Raw genomic sequence first — 21,684 nt, 5'->3', positions numbered from 1 at the left:
TATCGAGATTGGGTAGCTATAAACTTTGCTTTGTTATGTAAGTAGGTACCTTATATGTAGGTCCAGTGGAGGTTCTAGTTTGTTAAATAAATCGTAGGTGTGTATAAGCTGGAACCTTTTTTAAAGAAAGTTAGCATCCTAAAAATATTTTGGGTCACAGTTCAAGGGCTTGTTATAGACGTTAATAAACGTCATTTATAAATTTCTTAATAAAAGCATTGGTTTATGGCTAAAAATCAATGTTTTTTTTATAAAACGTTGCTTATCATGTTATAATATTTCTATTTTATCTTACATTTTGATTAGATATTTTATTTGATTAGAACTGATTTTTTTTTATTATATTATCTATTTATTTCACCAATTCATAAATAAAATAAAAAAACGTATTTCCCATACCGGGAATCGAACCCGGGCCTCCCGGGTGAGAGCCGGGTATCCTAACCACTAGACAATATGGGAGGTGATAATTCTGTGTCCATTGTGCTCATTTAAAATACCAATTGCCCACCTTTTTCATAGGGGTATTGTTACAGTATTTTGTTTGTATATTGTGCGTGTACGTATACTTAAAGGGTTTATTAACTTTTTCAATGGCTTTGGCACGTTTCATGCTGCGTCTAAGCTTGTTTCTGATATCCAGTGGAACAAATCTTGTCTGGTTATCTTGGAGGATACATTCGATACCCTATGGTTAGAGGGCCTGTGAATAAAGCTGACCAGACTTGGCATAAGTAAACCAATGGCTGCGTCCAATATCTTGTTGTATAGGTGGATTTTTAGATACATTGTTGAACGAGTTGGATAGCTGTATTGAGATAACTGTCAAAAATAAAAACAACTTTTAGCTGTTCACAAAAAGCAGAGAAACATTAAAGCTTCGAAGTCAAAATTATTGTAAGATAAAACATTTAATGGATAATTCAACTGATTCGTCGGAGGATGATGAATTGATAGGTGCGTAACAATTTAGTAAATAAGAGATAACCTTAATCTGTAATCTATGTATGTTGAAATTCCTCTTAGCTTAAATGGAATTCTACACGATTAATAATATACTTGCTAAATCTCCGGTGTTCAACGATTTAAGTTTAACAGAAAATTATCCTAACAGAAACGAGGACTATTACTTACTTACTTACTTAAGGTGGCGCTACAGTCCGGGGCGGACCTGGGCCTCAACCAACAAGCGTCTCCAGCCAGCTCGGTCCCTAGCTAGCTGCCTCCAGTTTCGCACGCCAAGTTGGTTGAGGTCCTCTCCCACCTGGGTGCGCCACCTGAGTCGCGGTCTTCCTCTACTGCGCCGTCCCTCGGGATTGGATTCGAAGACCTTCCGGGCTGGAGCGTTGATGTCCATCCGCTCTACATGACCTAGCCATCTAAGCCGTTGGACTTTGATTCTGCTAACTAGGTCAGTGTCGCTGTACAGCCCGTACAGTTCGTCGTTATATCTTCTCCTCCATTCTCCATCTATGCGTACGGGACCAAAAATCAACCGAAGAATTTTTCTCTCGAAGTATCCTAAGACGCTCTCATCTTTCTTTGACAGGGTCCAGGCCTCAGCGCCATAAATGAGAACCGGGATGATGAGTGTCTTATAGATGGTGATTTTACATGCTCAAGAGAGGACTTTACTTCTCAATTGCCTTCTAAGTCCAAAGAAGCAGCGATTTGCAAGAGTTATGCTTCGTTTGATTTCAGCGCTGGTGTCGTTGTCTGCATTAATAGCGGTGCCTAGGTAGACAAAGTCCTTAACTACCTCAAAGTTATAGCTGTCCATGGTGACGTTTTGTCCAAGACGTCGTCGTTCAGTGTCCTTTTTTGATGACAGCATATACTTGGTCTTGCCCTCATTGACCACTAAAGCCATCTTCTTCGCTTCCGTCGCAATGCTCAAAAACGCTCCACTGACATCACGCTTTGATCTTCCAATTGTGTCAATATCATTTGCGTATCCGAGTAATTGGATGGACCTTTGGAAGATTGTGCCTCTAGTGTTGACGGTTGAGTTTTGCACAATTCTTTCCAGAACGATGTTGAAGAAGTCGCATGACAGTGCATCGCCTTGTCTAAAACCTTTTTTGACATCAAATGCAACGGTAAGATCTTTTCCGACCTTGATAGAGCAGCGTGCATTCTCCATCGTCATTCTGCACAAGCGGATAAGTTTGACAGGGATGCCAAAACTAGACATTGTTCGGTAGAGCTCTTCCCTATAGATGCTGTCATACGCGGCTTTAAAATCGATAAAGAGATGGTGGGTATCGATTTGAAGCTCCTGGGTTTTCTCCAAGATCTGCCGTAGTGTGAATATTTGGTCGATAGTGGACTTTCCTGGTCTGAAGCCACACTGATAAGGACCAATCAGGTTGTTGACGAATGTCTTCAGACGTTCACATAATACGGCAGAGAGGATCTTATACGCAATGTTAAGGAGACTGATGCCTCTGTAGTTGGCGCAGTTTAGAGCGTCTCCTTTCTTATGTATCGGGCACACTATGCTAAGATTCCACTCATCGGGCATGCTTTCTTCCGACCAAATTTTGCAGATGAGTTGATGCATGCTCCCTACCAAGTCATCGCCTGCTGCTTTAAATAGTTCGGCGGTGATGCCGTCAGCTCCAGCAGCTTTGTTTGACTTAAGTTTAGATATAGCTATCTTCACTTCGTCAAGGTCGGGTAGGCGGAATTGTTGATCTGCGTCGCCGAGGTTGAGTGGTTCTATCTCCCTTACAGCGGAATTCGGTTCGTCATCGCCGTTATATAATTTGGAGAAGTGATCTTTCCATATTCTCAGCATCGACTGTGGTTCTACTACGATGTTCCCTTGATCGTCTTTACAGGCTTCGGTTCGTGGCTGGTACCCTTGGGAGGTTTTTTTTACCTTTTGGTAAAATTTACGAACCTCATTCCTGTTGTGACATCCCTCTATCTCCTCGATCGCGCGCTTCTCATGCTCTCTTTTTTTCCGTCTAAGAAGCCGGTGTTCCTCTTTCCTCTTCTGCTCGTAGAGCTCGCGAGCAGCTCTCGTCCTTTTGTGCAGCGCCGTTTTGTATGCCTCTTGTTTCGCTGCGTGAGCTTGCCGGCATTCGTCGTCAAACCAGGGGTTTCGCTGTGGTGGCCGTGCGAAACCTAGCACTTCAGAGGCGGCATCTCTGATGGCTGCAAGGCAATGTTGCCACTGGTTTTCAATGCTTAATGCAGGAAGCATAGGACTCCTTAGGAGGTTATTAGAGACTCGATCGGAAAAGGACATGGCAGTCTCTTGCGATTGTAGCCGTCTAACGTCGAATCTTCTCACAGTACTTCCTTGTTTTGGCTTGGATCGGGATATCCGTAGCCGTACCTTGGCTACAACGAGGTAGTGGTCCGAGTCAATGTTGGCCTCTCGGAATGTTCGGATATCCTGGATACTGGAGAAGTGTCGTGCGTCGATCGCAATGTGGTCAATCTGGTTGACGGTTGATTGATCAGGAGATTTCCATGTCCCCTTGTGGATATTAAGATGCGTGAACTGCGTACTAGCTACCAGAACGTCTCGCCCCGCAGCGAAATCGACCAGCCTGAATCCGTTGTCGGAGGTAGTGTCGTGCAGGCTGTATCTCCCGATTATGCCACCAAAGATGTCTTCTCTTCCTAGCTTGGCATTAAAATCTCCTAAGACAATTTTAATGTCATAGCCAGGGCACTGCTCATATGTCTTGTCCAAGAGCTCGAAGAACATATCTTTGGTGTCTTCATCTTTCTCCTCTGTTGGGGCATGCGCGCATATTAGGCTTCTGTTGGCGAATTTAGCCTTGATGCGGATTGTCGTGATGCGCTCGCTCACACTGTTGAAACTCAAGACTTTTTGCCTGAGCCTAGTTCCAACAACAAATCCACACCCAAAAAGACGCTGTCTTTGTTCTCGGTAGCAGTCGCCGTAGTAGATATCGCAGTCTTTTAGTTTGCGTTTGCCCGGTCCATCCCATCGCACTTCTTGGATGGCTGTAATATCTGCCTTGCAGCAGTTTAGGGCTTCCGCTAATTGTTCGGCTGCACGTGGTCTGTTAAGGGACCTAACATTCCACGTAAATATCCGAAGTTCGTTGTCCTTATTTCGTTTGCGTGGGTTGTCAACAGTGAATCCGTCCGTATCCGAGGCTTGTTGTTGCTTCGAAACTATGATGTTTTTACGTGGCCAGGAAGTCACCCCGACGGCACAACCCCTAACCTGGAGGGCCAGATCCTTAGTATAACTCCAAGGAAGGGGAGCCGGTTGAACCGCTAATACTGTATAATATTGCTTAAAATTAAGTATGATTTAAGTAAAAAATGTTATTGTTAAGAGTTTTTAAACTAATAAATAAATCAAAAAAAAAAAAAAAAAAAAAAAAAAAAAAAAAAAGAAGCCCTATAAGGTGTTCACTAAGTAGTTCGACCTTACTGGAACTGTAGACGCCACCGTTGATTCTATCTCGAGAATTCGTCCGCTGCCGCCTGGATAAGGAAAGGTGCCTTAGTGGAAACACCTCTTCCCCCCTCTCTCGTTTGCTGCCCCCAACAACTTTCCACTGGGGTTGGAACCCAATCTCCAGTTGAGGTACTAGGCACCCGATGTTCACCGCGGCGAGGTGAGAGTAGGAGTTGATAGACAGAGGGGGGTTTTGAGAAAAACCTGTGGACGCTTGTGTCCTCTTGAATGCACATGTCTACCATTTGAACATCAAACGAGGACTATTATGAAGTGATAATACCTAGATATAGTTTGAAAGAATTTCGATCTCATTTCCGAATGAGCAGAAGTTGCATTGCCAACCATTCAAGAGGCAACATCAGAATAGCTTATAAAATGTGAACAAACTAGTCTTGATATCTATAATGAATTGCTTATTAACGATTTCAAATTATTAGAATCTCTTGCACGGAGTGAAGCAAAATAAAAGAACTTTTAACTTGGAGACAAAACTGTTGGAGACAGGTCATTTTGCATTCAGCGAAATCCTCCAAGTGGTATGTTCATCGCTCGGAGAGTATATTAAAGAGTATAATAAACTGTTCAACATTACAACAATATTCCCAAGTAAAATCCCATCATCAATATCACTTAATCCAATTTTTAAGCCTGAAGATGTTATTTTCCAAAATAGAAATTCCGAGAAAAGGAGTTGTTTGTGCATTTCAACTTCAGAATGCTGGACACTAGACTGGAGGTAAGACCTAGCAAATTGGTCATCTGCTAAACGAGAACAACAACATGTTATGCCGGTTTATTGTCAAAACTGGCAATGTAACTTCTACAAAATCTTTAATATTAAAATGGTCTTTAGCAGGGAGCGATTAACTTGACGATCTTGTTCAGCATTTATACCAGCAATTCGAAAAGCAGCCTAACTCAGGCCATTACCCATGCGGACGACCAAATTGCTTACAGAACGGCCCCGGCCCCCAAAAATCGAAGTTATCAGGACACTTTTGCAGCCCAACTTCGACAAGACTTCGAAGTTAAAAATTAATTTTGAGAAATGCTAAATTATTTTGTTCAGAACTTCGTTGTATGGAGCCTCAAGAGATACTAGAAAAAAAAAACGGAAAAATCGTGGGACGAAATCGACAACCACTGGTGAATAAAAGTGTAGTAAAGTACCTTGGTATCAGGTTAGATCAATATTTGTATTTCGACAGACATAATATGAGTGCTGCTCTGGCCAGAGCAATGGGAGCTTTCGTCCTAAAAAAAACATTTTTTTTAGCGGCCGATGATTGCCTCATCCGGTCGATGATTGCCTATGGGTGGCCGGTGTGGTTTAACGTTGCCCTATCTAAATGGAAAAGATTCGTATTTTTGAGAGACAACGTATTCGAGGTTCTGTAAAACAAAACCAACATAAGCAGAATAGGTAATTTTTTGCTAAAGCTTGATTGGGGACATGTTGCAAGAGTAATGTAATGAATGCTATGAAAATGCCAGTTTAAGCAGCTGTACTCGCCCAATGCGATTTTTTTTTTAGACTATCGAGGGCTGATCCAGGATAGAGAAGCGGTTTTGCTAATCTGTTAATAGGCGGCTCCTTCACATCCGAGAAGTCCTCGCACTGGACAGAATTTAACGCCTTTGGTTCTATAGAACTGTGTCCGATAGGGACAGGGTGGCATAGAAAAAACCTTTTCAATTTTAAAGAAAGTGCTAGCAATTATAAAAGTCAGACAGGATCTCAAAGCATATCGATATAGATGCACATTGCACTACACTCGTCTAGTACGGCTATAGAAAGAGTACCTCCAATTGACATTATGGGTCCTAAAGCCATTTGCTTAAGTAAAATGTGAGCTCTTATGTGATAGTTTACGTGGAGAAAAAAGTTTAACAAAAGTATTAATGTTGAACATAAATATTTAAGTTTCGTTTCAGCAAACGCGACCCATTGGATAAGGAAAAAAGTGAACCATTGGGGAAATAGAATTTAAAGCACACACTTCAAATTTCAAAAAAATAGTTACTAATGTGATATAAAGGGTTTTCCAATAAAAGGTTTTAAGGTTAAAACTTACTTGAGAAAACCTAAACATTTTGCAGTCTTGTGTAGTTTTGCATGAAAATGATAAATGATTTCTTTTATTTATTTTTAATGGTAAATCGTCCTTTTTGCAATTAAATAAAAATCTATTTAACAAATGAGGTTTTGTTTTTGGAATATTAAAATGAAACTTCATATTAGAAAACTCTACTATAAAAAATAAAAACAGGGAGGTTTTCAATACAAAAAAGAGGGAATATCAAAATGTTAAGAACAATAGAATTCATAGTCACATATGTATCTTATGTCTTATCTTATGTTGGCTCCTGTAAAAAGCGTGATAATGCCTAAATGCATTGTAAAACAAAATGTATTTGTAAAACAGCTAAACCTGGTAAAACTGTGTGATGGGTCAGCATACTCAATTATTTGACTATAATACATTAGAGGGCATTGATGTCGAAAAATTGGTCGCAGCTCCAAAACATCTTTGGACTACAGTGGATTTTATATAGAATGTTATCTCATAAATGAGATGAAGCCTCTATAAGAAATATAGAATCTAAAAACAAAAACCAAAAAATTTTGTATTCTGCTTTTGAAATTCGTCCTTAAACTCAAATCCTTCCTTTAATAATGTGGAACTGAAAACTTAATATGATTGGCTTATTGAATTCCGACCTGCAATAAGGAATAAAAAACCGCGTGAAATTTAATGGTTCAAAAAGGCAATGCTGTCTTTTTTTACACTTACAAATTTCAGAAAGCAGTTAGCTTATAGCAAGCTTCAAACCACGATCAGACGCTCATCAAGGTCAAGGCTATTTTTTCCACACCAAAAAGTGAAACTATCAATGTCGGCTATTAAAAGGATACGATCATGGGTGGACTTTATAATCTTAAACATTTTCATGTCATCAGCAAAAATGAGAACTTCACTTGAACGTAGACATAACGATACGTCATTAATAGACAGGATGAACAGAAAAGGGCCAAGATAGCTCCTCTGGGGAACACCAGATTGAGCAACAAAAGGTTCTGAAAGACAATTTCTAAACCTCATAGGATCTGTTTTCAAGGTATGATTTGATCTAATCTGAGAAAAAAATGTGGAAAATTAAGAGCTTTGAGTTTAAATCAAATAATTCCGTGGCTTAGTTGGTCAAAAGCTTTAGAGAAGTCTGTGTATACACAGTCAACTTCATAACCTTGTTCTAAAGCGTTAAAACATATGTTTGAGAATGTGAGGAGATAAGTAACGGTTGATCTTCTTTTCACAAAACCATGTTGCTGTTCGCAAATGAGATTTTTACTAAAAATGCGACACTTTCAGAAACAACTTGTTCAAACAATTTAGGAATGCAAGAAATGCAATGGGCCTGTTATATCCGCCTTGTTACCTTTATTGAAAAGCACTACTATACTTTTTTAGTACTATCGGGAGAATACCATCGGGACCGGCTGAGCAGTCATTATTTAAAGCAGATAAAAGATAAAGGGCCGTACTCTGTAGCACAGGGATGTGACTACAGCTAGTTTGCGAAAAGGAGTGAAGATTATGAAAATATACTTCATCAACTTCTTCAGGGCTATTAACAAATGATTAACGGAAATTTGTTGCGAAAGCGTTACAGATACCAACAGTTTTAACGCAAGGTTCTTGTAAGTGAAGTTAACTGGAAAGCCATCTGATTTTTTCTTTAAGCTTACAAGTTTCCAAAATTTTTTAGAATTCTCTTACCATATCAGTAACAAGCGTATACAAAATTAGAAAGAGACTTAAATTCATTAAAGAATTCAACATAAACAGAGTAGTTGATTGGAGACAGAGTTTTGAGATAAGTTTTCCATGCCCTATTTCTTTTGTTTCGAAGTAAACGCAATTCTTTCGTGATTTCTTAAAAAGTAGATTTTTTTCTCAACAATTATTAAGGATCTTATAAAAAATTGAAACTGCTTCGTCAATATTAGAAAATTCTTAAGTATCAGCAATTCCAGAAATAGTTTAATCTTCAGACAACAACTGAAAATTAGCTCTTCCGAAGTCAAAATTATATAAGCAATTAAAGGAATTACTGTGTTCAGTAAGATGATTAGTTACGTCAAGAAAAATGTCCAAGGGGGTGATATTTATCAATATTAGTAATTCCTGATCTAGATTCTAGAACAAGAGTACTAATAGCGTCAGAAGAAAATACTAAATCGAGAATTCGATTTTTTGAATTTTTAATACAGCTTGGTTGCTGTAAGTCAGTAAGAAGGATTTTATCGAGAAAAGATAGTTCCAATTGTGAAGAAGAGAGAGAGGCTTCAATTCAAGATTCGTCTTCCGATGGAATCCAGTCAATGTGTGGTAAATTAAAATCACCTAGAAGCAAAATATTGATGTCAGCGTAGTATAAACTGATACCAAAGTCTTATGCTAAGGGGAGTTCGCTATAAACAGACTCTAAACTTTTTGGAGGAATATAAACGTTTAAAATGAAAATAGTCTTGGTCTGTGCCATTATCTTTACACATACCAGTTCAATTGATAATTCAAATGGAAAATATACAGAAGAAGAGAAATATGTATTTTTTACCGCTATGAGAACACCTCCACCTAAATCCTTTGCATTACCAACATGACGATCATTTCTGTAAACTTCGAACTCTTGGCTGAAAAGTTCTATGTCGGAAAAGCTTGAATTAAGCCAAGTTTCTGTCAAAACGAATACGTCATGTGGAAATGATTGGGAGTTGAAGCGAGATATACCCTCCTTGTCACTATCTATTAGTGGCACTTGTGTTAACAAAACTTAAATATCATACTCGGTATATGCATTACAAACTACCTCTCGTTTAATAATCACATATTCATTGTCGCTCAATCGCGAGGTGTTAGGTTTTCTGAGCGAATGAAAGAAATTTTTTTGATATGGCTTCAATTTACAAATTTAGAACCGACATCTTTTAAACCCCTCTATTTGTTCCGTATGGTCACACATTAAAAATTAGGCTTGGTAAAAGCTTTTGAATGGGAGTTATTACAATTTATATTGTCTTCATTTTTATAAAGAATATTTCCAGTATTTTGATCAACTTTGGATTAAAGTAGGCTTGTTAGGAGTCTTTATCAGCTTAGTAAATTGAATGAAAATCGGTTCATTAGTTCAGGTGTTATTTTTACCCTAACATATTTAAAATTTCACCATATTGCGGACGTTAAAAACCAAACGAAGGGAAAAAAGAGTTCGATAAAGCATTCCACGTTCTTGATGTGCGGTCTTAAAAAGAATCTCTATACTTTATAGTACGTCAAAAATTGAGCTTGAATTGATGTGTATTCCTGGAAGTGCAAATATTTACGTTTAAATTATTTGAGTTGGAGGAGGGGGATTTACTAGATGAATTGAACAGGTTAATTTGACAGAGCGTTGTTGGCAACATTTTCGAATTTAAAGACGATAAGGGTAATGACGACTCGCACGAAACAGTCTCATGAGGATTGCTCTCGCTCCAAAAACGACTGATGCTCATTTAAATATTCGTTAAGCAAGAAATAAGCCTCGTCGATAAAATTGATTGGATGATTGAAGTTCGCCCATAGTTTGACGAATAGTTCGGAGATTTGGGATATACATTTTGACGACTTGTAAACGTTGTTTTGGTGGTAGTTCTTTGCATGATTATCTGTCCAAGCTCAAGAAAAAGTAATTAAACATACTTTACTAGTTTGACAAGATGTTTGAAAGTTATCCTTTGCGGAATTTCTATGCCTCTTTAAAAACCCAACCGATAATAAGAATATTTTAATGCTTACTTTTTAACCTTAGCTTTATTCCAAAATGAGCTTCACTTCTGAATACCTTCCAGTCTTTAACTAATCAATTTTTCTCCCTCAAAAAACAACTTGTAACATGACATGCAATAATCTAGATTACTTAATTTGTCTGACATCTGCAAAATCCCTTAATTCAATACTCGCTTATAACCTACTTTTCAATCACTTCTAGAATTCATATAGCCATGAAGAAAAATGTTCATTTTCATTTCAAGTGTTTTAAATTAAAACGAAGCTATTTGCCACACTAATCAACCTCAATTAGTTGCCACTCCAGAAGAACAAAAAAAAAAACAAAACCATTGCATCTTTTCGAAGTTCTCCGAAGACGACAACGACGAAGAGACCTCTTCAACTCTTGACAGTCAGCAAAGCCCAACCCAGCCCATCACCCCCATTCCTCATTTAGCCGACTGCAGGTTTTACTCTCTTGCTCTCTCTCTGCTTTACTTGTTGCAAGATTACTTCCCTTATTCCAAAAACAAAACGTTTTATCCTCTTACAATATCATATGTCGAGTGCTGTAGTCGTTTATTTTGTTCAAAAATAAATACTGCAATTGATTCTCTCAAAAAAATAGATGAGATAGAGATAAATATCTCTTGCTGAATGCATCTTAAAAACCATATAAACCATCACCGGCCGGCCGCTGACGCCACCGCATCACCGCACCACCGCCGTCATCATGTCATTGCTCTACCACCATCATCATCATCATCGTCAGCGTAAGCGTCTCGTCGCATCCAAGTGTATCTGTGTCTCCAAAAGTTCTCAAAGTCCATTTAGGCATTCAGTCTCTGTATCATAGACTTCTAGGGAAGATCCATCCATATTCATTCGTTGTTCTTGCGGAAGAAGAAAAATCAAAAATATTATAATTTTCCATCAAAATCATTTTCCTAGAAGAACCCATAGACCATCAGCCAAACCATAAGTTCTAAAAATATCCCGCGTGTATCGAAATCTTAAGTACGCCGCGTACTCGTATGCATTTTTACGTTACATCTCCTGGCGACTTTTAGCCTCTGGCAATGTTCATAATCTCGTTTTTTGTTGTTTGTTTATTTGAAAAAATATTAGAATAGTTTTTCACTTGAAAATAATTGATTTATTTTTTTTTTTGTGTAAATAAACTCACAAGTCAGTGAAAGTGATTACAAACGATATCAAGACGCCCGCATATTTCCCTGAGAATAGAATATACCTATATCATCCCTCCCCCTATTGTGTTTTTCTTATTGTTGTTGTTGTTCTTTTTGTGTCTTGTACCGCTCGTGCTGCTGCCGCCGACCGTGATGAACTATTTTTGTGCAAATGGATTTGCTTAGTGCCACAACGAACAATCTCTACGGCTGGGTATGTTTTTCTTCAAATATGATTTTTTTTTTTCGAATTTTCAAAAATAACTCATAAATCACACAAAAATTATAACGGTATTTGTTTAAACTTCCATATTGCACCGCCATTATTAGCTCATAGGGGTCTTCACCTCTAGATTGGCACCGATTCCAATGCTATAGCTCGAATGTACATAGAGATATTGCTTGTGGATTGTATGTGGAACGTATTCATTGTATATGATGATAAACTAGAGTTTTGCAAATCATAACATAATTTACTATTATTAATTTCGTCTACATTACCACCTATCCATATGCATTGGCTAAAATATAGAGGTAAAGATATTGTGTGTGGATCGTATGTGGAACGTATTCATTGTATATGATAATAAACTAAAGTTGTGCAAGGCATAATATAGTTTTTTTTGTTGCTGTTTGTATCTTTTTTGAGTCTGTTCTTCTTCTTCTTCGTTGCGAATAATATATTAATAACAAATTCAAAGTAGAATGATTATAGTCGAATGAGGTGGAGTGTGGAGTGGGATGGGAAAGAAGAAAGGTATATCCACTGAAGCGAGGAGCAGCCAAGCCAAACTAAACTAAACCGAATTGAATTGAATATTGAAGAAGACACCACGACACGACATCGCTCGCTCGTTCGCTAGACATGAGTTTTCATTTCGAGTCAATCGTTTGTGGTGTATGATACGGATATTCGAAGTACTACGTTTCCCAAAGTATTTTCCTTAAAGAAAAGTCGTCTTGATAGTCATCTTTTTGTTCGCTGTTTTTTTGTTTTCTTGGTGCAATATGGTCGTGTGGTGTGTTTATTTATATTTTTGTTCGGTGAACTTTTAAAGGAATACAAAATAAAATTTGTGTTTTCTTTTGGAAAACTTTTTATTAAAAAAAAAAGTTTTAAAAAAAAACAAAATGAGAGAATTTCATGTAAGAATAAATTTATTTTCATAATTTTATTGATTTATTAACAAAAAATTTAAAATGTTGTTACTTAACGTCTTTTCGATACAAAATTGTTTTGTCTGAAGCATAAATAAAGAAAAGGTCGTGATAAAATGCTCTTTAATTAAAACAAAGTGTGTGATCAATAAACGTACATATTTCGAAAATCATGTCCTCTTTTTATATCCAAAACGCACCCAAAACCACAAACAAAAAAAAAAACAAAAAGAAACCTAAACCTACAACTTCTTGTAAATGATAGCAAATGACAATAATAATCATATTTTTGTTGAGCAGCAGCAGCGTAAAGGACTGAAGGTCATGCGTGTCCTTTGAACGTGAGGGGAAAACAAGGATTTTGTGTTGTTTTTCTTTATTTTTTTTTTCGAATTCTACTACTTTACTATTTTTGCATGCGATTCTTATTTATTTTGACATAAATCAGGTCATAAACGTAACTCGCGTGGAGTGTTGTCTTTCTTTTACTATTTTTCTGTCCTATGAATAGAAAAAGGTGCTTATAGCTTACGAGCTTAGCTACCTACATATATGGGATGTAGTTAAGTTTCTTTTGGATTGGTAATTTGTTTTGAGAGGGTGGTGTTTGGTACGGGTTGAGAGTCCTTGAATCGCACCTTTGACAAGACACTTTACATTCAATACTCGTACATATCCTTATTGCTACTTTTGAAATCAGTATTTTTTTTTCGAACTTGTTTGGCACATTTGGGAGTTTTGATCAAAAAACAAAATACATACATTACACCATAAAGAAAGTGCAAAGTTGACTTATATTTTGTATCACGAGGATTTCGATGCACCACCGAAAGCTACTGAATTAAATTTGGATTTATATCATAAAACGATTCTTTTATTTTTTTTATTTGAATCCTCGTGGAAAGGACTTACATAAGTGTAAATATTTTTTTCATATGTAATTTATAAAAATGACTTTTCCGTAGTTTAACGAAAAATGCATTTTCTGATCAAATGTGAAAAAAATTAGATTCTCAATTTTTTAAATGTTCAGATTTTAAGTCTATACTCGAGAAGTTTTTAAAGTTGTTACTTTTAAAAACTGTAATTCAATTAATATTTTTCAACTGGCTGGACCAAGAACATAATATGAATCTGACATTCAGCCCTATTCCTAAAACTTAGAACAAATTCATCAAATTTTGACCAATATACGATGCAAGGGGGTGTCATATGAGCCATAAAGCTTATGCAGTTAAGTTGAGCAAGTAAAGATTTGTTAGTAATTTAACGACATTCACCAAAAAGTGCTTTGTTGTCAAAAACATTTAAATTTTGTGTAACTTGAGTAATGCTTTAAATTATTTTCATAAAATTTGTTTCCAAGAAAAATAGCAAAGTTTCAGGTTTTTAAAAAGAACCAAAGACATATTCTTCGAGCTCTTGGACAAGACCTTTGAGCAGTGCCCTGGCTATGACATTTAAATTGTCTTAGGAGATTTTAATGCCAAGCCAGGAGGAGAAGACATCTTTGGTGGCATAATCGGGAGATACAGCCTGCACGACACCACCTCCGACAACGGAATCAGGCTGATCGATTTCGCTGAGGGGCGAGACGTTCTGGTAGCTAGTACGCAGTTCACGCATCTTAATATCCACAAGGGGACATGGAAATCTCGTGATCAATCAACCGTCAACCAGATTGAGATCTCCAGGAAACAGGATATCCGAACATTCCGAGAGGCCAACATTGACTCGGACCACTACCACGTTGTAGACAAGGTACTGTGAGAAAATTCGATGATAGACGGCTACAATCGCAAGAGACTGCCATGTCCTTTTCCGATCGAGTCTCTAATAACCTCTTAAGGAGTCCTATTCTGCCTGCATTAAGCATTGAAAACCAGTAACAACATTGCCTTGCAGCCATCAGAGATGCCGCCTCTGAATTGCTAGGTTTCTCACGGCCACCACAGCGAAACCCCTGGTTTGAAACAACAGCCAAACAAAACGGCGCTGCACAGAGAGCTGCTCGCGAGCTCTACGAGCAGAAGAGCAAAGAGGAACACCCTCTTCTTAGATGGAAAAAAAGAGAATCGCGACGAGGAGATAGAACGATGTCACAACAGGAATGAGGTGCGTAAATTTTACCAAAAGGTAAAAGGGTACCAGCAACGAACCGAAGGACGATCAAGGGAACATCGTAGTAGAACCGCAGTCGATGCTGAGAATATGGAAAGACCACTTCTCCAAATTATAACACGGCAATGACGAACCGAATTCCGCTGTAAGGCAGATAGAACCACTCAACCTCGGAGACGCAAATCAACAATTCCGCCTACCCGACCTTGACGAAGTGAAGATAGCTATATCTAAACTTAAGTCAAACAAAGCTGCTGGAGCTGACGGCATCGCTGCCGAACTATTCAAAGCAGCAGGCGATGACTTGGTACGGAGCATGCACCAACTCATCTGCAAAATATGGTCGGAAGAAAGCATGCCTGATGAGTGGAATCGCACCATAGTGTGCCCGATACATAAAAAAGGAGACCCTCTTAACTGCGCCAACTACAGAGGCATCAGTCTCCTTAACATTGCATACAAGACCCTTTCTGTCGTATTATGTGAACGTTTGAAGCCGTTCGTCAACAATCTGATAGGTCCATATCAGTGTGGCTTCAGACCAGGAAAGTCCACTATCGACCAAATATTCACACCACGGCAGATCTTGGAAAAACCCAGAAGCTTCATCGATACCCACCATCTCTTTATCGATTTTAAAGCCGAGTATGACAACATCCATAGGGAAGAGCTCTACCGAGCAATGTCTAGTTTTGGCATCCCTGTCGAAATTATCCGTTTGTGCAGAATGACAAAGGAGACCGATGCATTTAATGTCAAAAAAGGTTTTAGACTAGGCGATGCACTGTCATGCGACTTCTTCAATATGGTTCTGAAAAAAATTGTGCAAAACTCAACCGTCAACACTAGAGACACAATCTTCCAAAGGTCCATCCAATTACTCGGATACGCAGATGACATTGACATAATTGGAAGATCTAAGCGTGATGTCAGTGGAGCGTTTTTGAACATTGCGACGGAAGCGAAGAAGATGGGTTTAGTGGTCAATGAGGGCAAGACCAAGTACATGCTGTCATAAAAAAAGGACACTGAACGTCTTGGACAAAACGTCACCATGGACAGCTATAACTTTGAGGTAGTTAAGGACTTTGTCTACCTAGGCACCGCTATTAATGCAGACAACGACACCAGCGCTGAAATCAAACGAAGCATAACTCTTGCAAATCGCTGCTTCTTTGGACTAAGAAGGCAATTGAGAAGTAAAGTTCTCTCTCGAGCATGTAAAATCACCATCTATAAGACACTCATCATCCCGGTTCTCATTGATGGCGCTGAGGCCTGGACCCTGTCAAAGAAAGATAAGAGCGTCTTAGGATGCTTCGAGAGAAAAATTCTTCGGGTGATTTTTGGTCCCGTACCCATAGATGGAGAATGGAGGAGAAGATATAACGACGAACTGTACGGGATGTACAGCGACACTTACCTAGTTAACAGAATTAAAGTCCAACAGCTTAGATGGCTAGGTCATGTTGAGCGAATGGACAACAACGATCCAGCCCGGAAGGTTTTCGAATCTAATCCTGAGAGACGGAGCAGTAGAGGAAGACTGCTACTCAGATGGCGCCCTCAGGTGGGGAAGACCTAAACCAACTTGGCGTGCCAAACTAGAGACGCATGTTGGTTGGTTGGCCACCTTAAGTAAGTAAGTAAGTAATAAATCAATCGAAGGTACGTTGCGTACATTGCTGTTCTCAGCCAGTACAGCCGCAGGTTTTGACTTGGTTAATTACGAAATGTTGATTGCCAAACTTAGAATTGGTGGGTTTCTAGGTTCAGTTGGTTAAAATCTTATTTAAAAAAGAGGCTGGGATGCGAAACTAACTGATAACTCCCCATCCCGTCTGTCGATTTGTCCTGCTTAAAAGGTTTGTAGGCTTTCGTGTTTTGTTAAAAAAGTTTAATAACTCTAAGAATATTAAAAATTAATAATAATAGTTTGCATATAATGAAAAAGCTTAATTTCAAAATCTATTTTTGTTAGCGAGATTTTTAGTCCAAAACCATTTTTTACCAATTTTAGTAGCATTTCTTAGAAGTTTTTATTTCTTATTTGAAGTCAATATCTTCTATTGTTCACGAGATATTGAGAACCGAATATCAATTTTTACCAAACTTGCGTACTATTTTTTGTAGATTTTATTTTTTTTTATAAAAAACTGACTGTTGATTTTTCATAAAAAAATTACTGAATGTCGAGAACAATATTTTCTGTGAGATAAAATAAGTTTGAAGCCAATATTTGTAATTTTTGAAAAGATTTTTGAGTCGAAAGTAAATTTATACCAACTTTTAGTAATGTTTTTTTTAGTTTTTATTTTTTGTAAGAAATCTGTCAATTAGATTTTTCTCAAAATTTGACGGAATGTTGAAAGTAAAAAAGTGAAAAAAAACCTAAAAAAATGTATAAAAGTTGTTAAAAATTGATTTTCGACTCAAATATTTCTTCAAAACTTTTAAATATTGGCTTCAAACTAATTTTATCTTATAAGAAATATTGTTTTCAACATTTGGTAAAATTTTTAAAAAATTCGAATTGACAGTTTTCTTAACAAAAATAAAAAAATAAAAAAAAATTAATAAAAGTTGGTAAAAATTGGTTTTCGACTCAAATATGTTTTCAAAAATTTGAAATATTGGCTTTAATTTAATTTTATCTTATATGTTCTCAACATTCGATAAAATTTTGAAAAAAATCGAATTGCCAGTTTTTTTTACATAAAATAAAACTCTAAAAAAAACAATACTAAAACTTGGTAAAAATTTACTTTCGACTCAAATAGCTTTTCAAAAATTAAAAATATTGGCTTCAAACATATTTTATTTAACAGAAAATATTGTTTTGAATATTTAGTAATTTTTATATAAAAATCCAACAGTCCGTTTGTTCATAAAAAATAAAATCTACAAAAAATAGTACGCAAGTTTGGTAAAAATTGAACTTTTAAGCAAGACAAATTGACAGACGGGATGGGAAGTTATCAGTGTGGGTCGCATTTCAGCCTCTTTTTATTTCTTCTTTTGATCCAATCTTTTTAATCTAGAGATATGACAAATTGTCTATTTAATATATTTCATATATTAGTTATTTTTTGTAAAAAGAACGTATTTTTGTAAACTTTGTAACTACTATATTCTGAAAGCCGTTACATCTACAGTAGAAACAAAGGCTCAAATTGTAGTCAATTTATATGTCTTCAAATCATAGCACATGATTATATAAAGAAATCTCTTTCAGTTTAAACAATGCCAAAGAACGATAAAGGCTCAAAATTTCGGCGTTTTTATGATTTTTGGAGATCTTGCGTTTTGCGCTCGAAGTCGGAAACTTAAATTACTAATTAGGCCAACATCATAACTAAGCAGCCAACAAACTAAAATTACCGGATTTAATACATGGTCTGATGAACTTACTAGACTAATATTATTTTCAATTATTTATAATATCTGAAACGTGCTTGAAGAACAACGAAGATATTAAATTCTAATCTGGGACCTTGGCGAATTTCATTTTTTAATTTTCTGAGTAGTCTGTTCTATCGGGTGAAAGACGTCCAAATTTAAAAAAAAACTGCAGAAAAAGTAAAGAGTCATCATCAAGAGTTCAAAAGGCAATGGAATCAAACAAATGTAAATTTCACAAAAAAAAATAACTTTTTTAATAAAACATGTTTAATTGTTGTTGATTTAAATCAATTCTTGTAACAAACAGTCTATGAAACAAATTCAAAATTTTCATTTTTTATTATTAAAATGTCATTGTTTAGAAAACATAAGGAAATTTATTTGCTGCTAACGGTGTTCTTTTGAACGTTAATTTTACTTAGGTTTGCAGGTGTTAATACTTTCAAAACCATGACCAAGTTTTCAAACATTATTATCTTCAAAAAAAAAAAAAACTTCTAAAAGAAGCTTATGTACAAATCTATTATTTTATAAATAGTGGTAAAATATAACTTATTCCAAACAATGAATAAATTACTGAGTCAAGAAGTTCAAAGATATTTTTCTTGACTAACTTTCCAGTCAACTTTCTAAAAAAGTTACCTTAATTGGAAGTCAATTTTTTGACAGCTGATATAGACAGACAGAATGATACTAGAAACTGACCATACCTTCAAGCAGCGTATGTCGTCTAAACATACCAATTGATCTTTTAGATTGACATTTAAATTTTTACTCTGAAACTACTGTTAAAAAAAGACATGCTTTAAAAATGAGAGGCGCACTTCAAAAAATGTTCATTTAGCTTCACTTCGCACGGGCCTTATTACTTTTTTTGAACGCTTCTTTTTATTCGGAATTTCAGAACACCCAAAAAAATTTAAACGCCCAGACGTTCGATTATTCTGTCCAAATCGTACAACAACAAAATGTTAATGAAATTGTTTTGGGCGCTATGACATTTTTAATTTAGGCGATATGGTTTTGCACTAAAATACTTAAAGCCTTTCAAACGTACTGTCAATTATAGATATTCTTTTTCTAACAGCACATCAAGAATGTGAAATTGTTTACTTAACCCTGTTTTTCCTCCCATTTACGTATAAAAATTTTAAGACCAAGGTGCATCTTCTCTTGAATCCTGCCCTATTTTTCTAAAACTCATACTGTGTTTAAACGTAAACCCGTGTAGAGTGTTAATTATCCTTTTGAGTGCCTGTAAATTGTATAAAAAAAATTTCCTTATTTCACCACAAAAATCAAAAACAAGCAGTTAAGTTACAATAAGTCTCTATATACAAAATAAATGTATTTATATTTTTAACTTCCTATAAGAAGAAATTGTAATTGATCCAATTTGTCAAATTGACCATTTTGACCTTTTTTTTTTGATATTGTACGCGCACTCAGGGGATATGAATACCCTTATAATGATTATACACAGTGCGAGTAATTAGGAAGGGAGAATAGGATTTGAAAGGAGATACCGATGCACATTGGTTTTGAATGCCTGCACATTGTAATGATTGGGAAATATTGAGTCTGGTAAAGCATTCCACATTCGTGTAGTGCGACTAAAAAAAGAATCTCTGAACTTTACAGTACAACCGAAATTGGGCTCAAGGGTAAACTGATAGGCATTCCTAAAAGAACGAGTATTACGGTTGAATTGTTTGAGGGGAGGAATGCAACTGGCTATTTCATTAGAGTATTGCTTATGGAAGTAGCGATAGAATAATGAGAGGCATAAAACCTTACAACGGTGCTCGAGAGATGCAAAAGTTTCAGTTAGACGATGGTCACCTATCATTTTTAGAGCTCTCTTTTGAATTCTGTCCAAGAGACTCAAGTGGGTTATAGGAGCACCTGCCCAAATATGGGAATTGTACTCAAGTTTTGGACGAATATAGGCTTTATAAATTATAGCCAGAAAACCTTTCTTGAAGTTCCAAGTTCTCTAGAATCAAAATAAATTAATCTTGAACGTACGTTGTATATCTGTTTGTCCTATGTATATTATTATTTCAACAAATAAACAAAAAAGAAAATAATTTACAGCTTTTTTAAAATCAAACAAATCCTAGCAAAAATGCAAAAATAAAGTTATTGCCTCTTTTTCAGATTTGTTTTCTAACCGATTAAAATCTTCAAAGGAAACTTTGTAAGAATCGGTCTCGTGTATTGAGCGATTCTTTCCATAAGTTAACATTTTTCTTCCAAATACTAATGTTATCAAACTCCTCACGGATTTATCTGCCACCAATATTGTATTTTATTCAGCAAAAGTGTCCATAATATCTTTGATATCTACTGAAATACCCCTTGTATATAAAAGACACAAAGTTAGTTCTACGACACTGCCTTGTGGTACACCGTCATTAAATAAATAAATTAATTGGGTGACTCAATAGTCCGTTGTGAACCAGGGCCTAGTGACTTACAACTCTCAACCATTTCTGTGTGCAAGTACTGTTGTAAGAATTGGAATTGACCTACAATTTTAGGCCGAATCCGAACGGCTAATTTGAGGAAGCACTTTTTCATGACAAGAATTATTACTCTTGAAGAATTTGTGAATTCCTCGCAAGAGGCAGTACCCGCGACAGTTATTTTTTTTAAATTAAGGTGGCACAGGCAGGGAATGAACCCAAGACCCCTTGCATGACAGTCCAACGCATGCCACAGGTACTGCTAACCGTCATTAGTCGTTGTTATATGATTTCAATATTTTGTATTATTACCGGAAATAGTTCCTGTGCAGTTTGTACTCAAATACCAAGTGTCAAATCTAATCATAGGCTTGAGCAACATCTAAGAATATAGCCGATCATACCCATTCGTAATTCGATGTATTTGGTCCCTCGTGGGATGTTTATTTGTATATTCAAACTGATGGGTCGGAAAAAGTATTCGTTGTTAAATTATTTTGCTAAGCATTCTTAGTAGCAGTTAATGTGTTCATTATAAATATGAGTTTTTTTTTAAGGCTATTGAAGGCATTTTAGTACCCGTGGCATGATGGTTTGTGCGTTGGACTGTCATGCCAGAGGTCTTGGGTTCGATCCCTGCCTGTGCCATCAAAATCGTTTCACGGGTACTGCCTCTTGCGAGGAATTGACAAATTCTCCAAGAGTAACTCTTGTCATGAAAAAGTGCTTTCTCAAATTAGCCGTTCGGATTCGGCATATAAACTGTAGGTCCCCTCTATTCCTGACAACATTACTCGCACACAGGAATGGTTGAGAGTTGTAAGTCACTAGGCCCTAGTTCTCAACGGACTGTTGTGCCACCCAATTTATTTATTTTTATTGAAGGCATTACAATTAAAGGTTAAAAGATTGTACCGTGGTAATTGTTTATTAGATAACTTATTTTGATGCATGCTTCTTACTTCTTCAAGCGTGGGAAAAAAGAATTTCATATTTCAGACAGTTAAAAACTGTCGTATCAACTGGACATCTTATTGACTCCAATATATTTCAAGTTCTCTTTTTTTTAGAAA

At 36.5% G+C, this 21,684-nt stretch overlaps 1 protein-coding gene and 1 non-coding gene across 8 annotated transcripts in view; one reads left to right on the top strand and one right to left on the bottom strand.

Moving 5' to 3' along the window:
* Positions 1-390: 390 nt before the first annotated feature.
* Positions 391-462, bottom strand: Trnae-cuc (transfer RNA glutamic acid (anticodon CUC)). Its single transcript has one exon. It is a non-coding gene; the product is annotated as a tRNA-Glu (tRNA).
* Positions 463-11,162: 10,700 nt separating this feature from the next.
* LOC129941348 (A-kinase anchor protein 9) overlaps positions 11,163-21,684 on the top strand; it is a 97,188-nt gene continuing 86,666 nt past the window's right edge. For 4 of the 7 annotated variants that reach the window (XM_056049951.1, XM_056049950.1, XM_056049947.1 and 1 more), the window contains exon 1: positions 11,165-11,676. In XM_056049951.1, coding sequence (XP_055905926.1) covers positions 11,635-11,676 — 42 coding nt within the window. In that variant the 5' untranslated portion in view covers positions 11,165-11,634. Of the gene's footprint in view, positions 11,677-12,357; positions 12,609-21,684 lie in introns of those variants that run through there. The other 3 variants (XM_056049952.1, XM_056049953.1, XM_056049948.1) reach the window with 3 other exon arrangements.

This window comes from Eupeodes corollae, chromosome 1, assembly GCF_945859685.1.
Source record: "Eupeodes corollae chromosome 1, idEupCoro1.1, whole genome shotgun sequence".
NCBI lineage: Eukaryota > Metazoa > Arthropoda > Insecta > Diptera > Syrphidae > Eupeodes > Eupeodes corollae.
The sequence above is the reverse complement of the archived record's forward strand: the minus strand, read 5'-3'. Positions and strand labels throughout refer to the sequence as shown.